The sequence below is a fragment of the Crocuta crocuta genome, unplaced genomic scaffold (assembly GCF_008692635.1).
Source record: "Crocuta crocuta isolate KB4526 unplaced genomic scaffold, BGI_CrCroc_1.0 scaffold1676, whole genome shotgun sequence".
NCBI classification, from domain to species: Eukaryota; Metazoa; Chordata; class Mammalia; order Carnivora; family Hyaenidae; genus Crocuta; species Crocuta crocuta.
The window spans coordinates 71367-74227 of NW_027530560.1; the positions used below are offsets into that span (position 1 = coordinate 71367).

General features: G+C 35.4%; 1 protein-coding gene across 1 annotated transcript in view; it reads left to right on the forward strand.

The window, feature by feature from the left end:
• LOC144234535 (rab proteins geranylgeranyltransferase component A 1-like) overlaps window positions 1–2861 on the forward strand; it is an 82088-nt gene that overhangs the window by 21301 nt on the left and 57926 nt on the right. Inside the window, exon 2 of the mRNA XM_077767846.1 lies at window positions 836–902. Within this exon, the coding sequence (XP_077623972.1) occupies window positions 836–902 (67 nt within the window). The remainder of the gene's footprint in view (window positions 1–835; window positions 903–2861) is intronic.

The following is a 2861-nucleotide window of genomic DNA, read 5'->3' on the forward strand; positions in this document are numbered from 1 at the left end:
TGTAGGCGTTTTATGGTTTCATATCTAAATAAATGGCCTCCTTTTAAACTAGTTAACCTATTGATTAAACTGGAAAATGTATGCCATTACCCCGCATAGGCACTGTGGCTTTGGAGTTAGATTTGGTTTCAAATTTCGACAATAGAAAAAAAAAAGTTAAAGCATTGGGAAAGAAGTTAATGTATTTGCACCTCAGTATTTACTTTCTAACGTGTGTATGGCAGTGGTGCTTCTCTCCCAGTAGTTGAGAAAATGAGAGGAGGTAGTATGTGAACATAGCTCCTTAATAACAAAGTGCTATATGAATAGTATTTTGACAATTGCTCATTTATGGAAATTTGCATATAAAAATAATTTAAGTATAGTACTTTATTTTTTTTTAAATTTTTTTTTTTATTATTTTTAGGAGAGAGAGAGAGACCGCGTGAGCAGGGGAGGGTCAGAGAGAGAGGGAGATACAGACTCCGAAATAGGCTCCAGGCTCTGAGCTGGCAGTCAGCACAGAGCCCGACGCGGGGCTCAAACCCACGAACTGTGAGACCATGACCTAAGCGAAAGTCGTACGCTCAACCGACTAAGCCACCCAGGCGCCCCAGTATAGTACTTGATTTTTAAAAAAATCTCTTCCACATGATGAAATTCTTAGTATAAGTACTATACATTTAACAAATATCCAATGGTATAATAGTATAAACTTTATAATTTTGAATATAAGGATGAGGTATTTGTTAAACTCTTTTATACAGTGATGACATGCATTGAACTATTTGTATAATATATAGCATATATATTTATGTATTTCTACATTATAAATGATATGTGTGTGTTTTTATAGGTTTGCCTGAATCCATCATCGCAGCTGCATGTTCAAGAAATGGCCAGAGGGTTCTGCATATTGATTTGTAAGTTTATCAATGGTAGCATTAATACTTCCTAAATATCTCTAACAAAGTCACAATTTAAATACATACATGTGTATACATATGTGTCTATATTTATCATGTATAAACTATTGAAGTTAGAAAAATGTTTGGAATTGTTTTAGTTTCACCCAAAATATGTGAAATATATGAAATACAAGTTTTACAGTTTACTCTGTGGAGTAGTGATCTGTCTTTGAGAATTAACCAAATGTAGCATAATTTTTTTCATGAGTGATTTTGTTTTTTAAATGATAAGTAATTATCCAAGGAACTGGGAAGCCTCATTTGCTTTTTTCCTTACATAAATGTGAGGCTGTATACAAACTGTATGTGCTCTTGTGTTTTGGGCTTCACATTTTATTTGTTATTGAAGTATATTTCACATACAACATTATCTTAGTTTCAGGTATATGACATAATGATTGGACACTTTCATACATTGGGAAATATCACCACAATAAGCCTAGTTACCATTTGTCACCAAAGTTAAAACATTGTATTTTCTTGTGATAGGAACTTTTAAGATTTACTTTCTTACTCTTTCAAATTTGCAGTATGGCATTATTGACTATAGTCACCATGCTATACGTTATATCCCCATGACTTATTTTGTAATTGGAAGTTTGTACCTCTTGATCCTAATTTATTTTATATACTGCTCCCCAAATCCCCACCCCTTGGCAACCAATAATCTGTTCTATCTATGACATTGGTTTTGTTTTGTTTGTTTTCTTTTATAGATTCTACATTTAAGTGAAATTATATGGTATTTGCCTTTCTCTGACTTACTTCACTTAGCATAATACCCTCAGGTTCTATTAATGTTGTCTCAAATGGCAAGATTTCTTTTTTTTTTTATGGTGAGTAGTATTTGTGTGTGTGTGTGTGTGTGTGTGTATAAACCTTTATCCATTCATCTATCAGTTTATACTTTGGGTTTTTCTCCATATCTTGGCTATTGTAAATAATGCTACGGTGAACATAAGGGTGCATATAAATTTTTGAATTAGTGTTATCTTTGGATAAATACCCATAAGTGGAATTACTGGATCATATAGTGGTTCTATTTTTAATATTTTGAGGAAACTCCATACTGTTCCCTCTAGAGACTGTACCAATTTACATTCTCACCAGCAGTGCATGAGGGTTCTCTTTTCTCCTTATCTTTACCAACACTTGTTATTTCTTGATTTAAAAANCTAGTTTCAGGTGTACAATATAGTGATTCAGCAATTCTGCATATTTCTCAGTGCTCATCAAGATAATTGTATTCTTCATCCCCTTCACCTTTTTCACTCAACACCTCCCCTCTGATAACCATCTGTTTATTCTCTATAGTTAAGAATCCATGTTTTTATTTATATCTCTTTTCTTTGTTCATTTGTTTCTTAAGTTACACATATAAGTGAAAACATACAGTATTTGTCTTTCTCCATTTGATTTCATATAGCATTATATTCTCTAGATCCATCCATGTTGTTACAAATGGCAAGATTTTATTCTTTTTCTTGTGGCTAATATTTCCAGTCTCTCTGTGTGTGTGTGTGTGTGTGTGTGTGTGTGTGTGTGTGTAGGGGGCATGGTGTGAAGTAGAGGTTGGGAGAAAGAGGGTGGGCCTTTTAGATCCTTGGGGATGAGGCCCATAAGCATGCCTTGCACAGTGGCTCCTCACCCTAGGCTGAGTGAGAACTGAAATCCACAGACCCTAGGGGCTCACTTGGGCATCGGAGGCCTTGTGTCCTAATTCATCTGGCAAGAGGGGGCATCGTATTCTAATCTTAACAATGGCATCTTGTGTAAACTGAGGCTCTGAGAAGGCTTGTGGTGAGTGGTGGTACAGTTGTCTTATCCGGCTTGTAGACACCCAGGACCCCGATCAGAGATTTCCCCCTCAGTAATGGCATCTTTTGGCTCCTAAGGAATGGCTGTGTGCAAGCT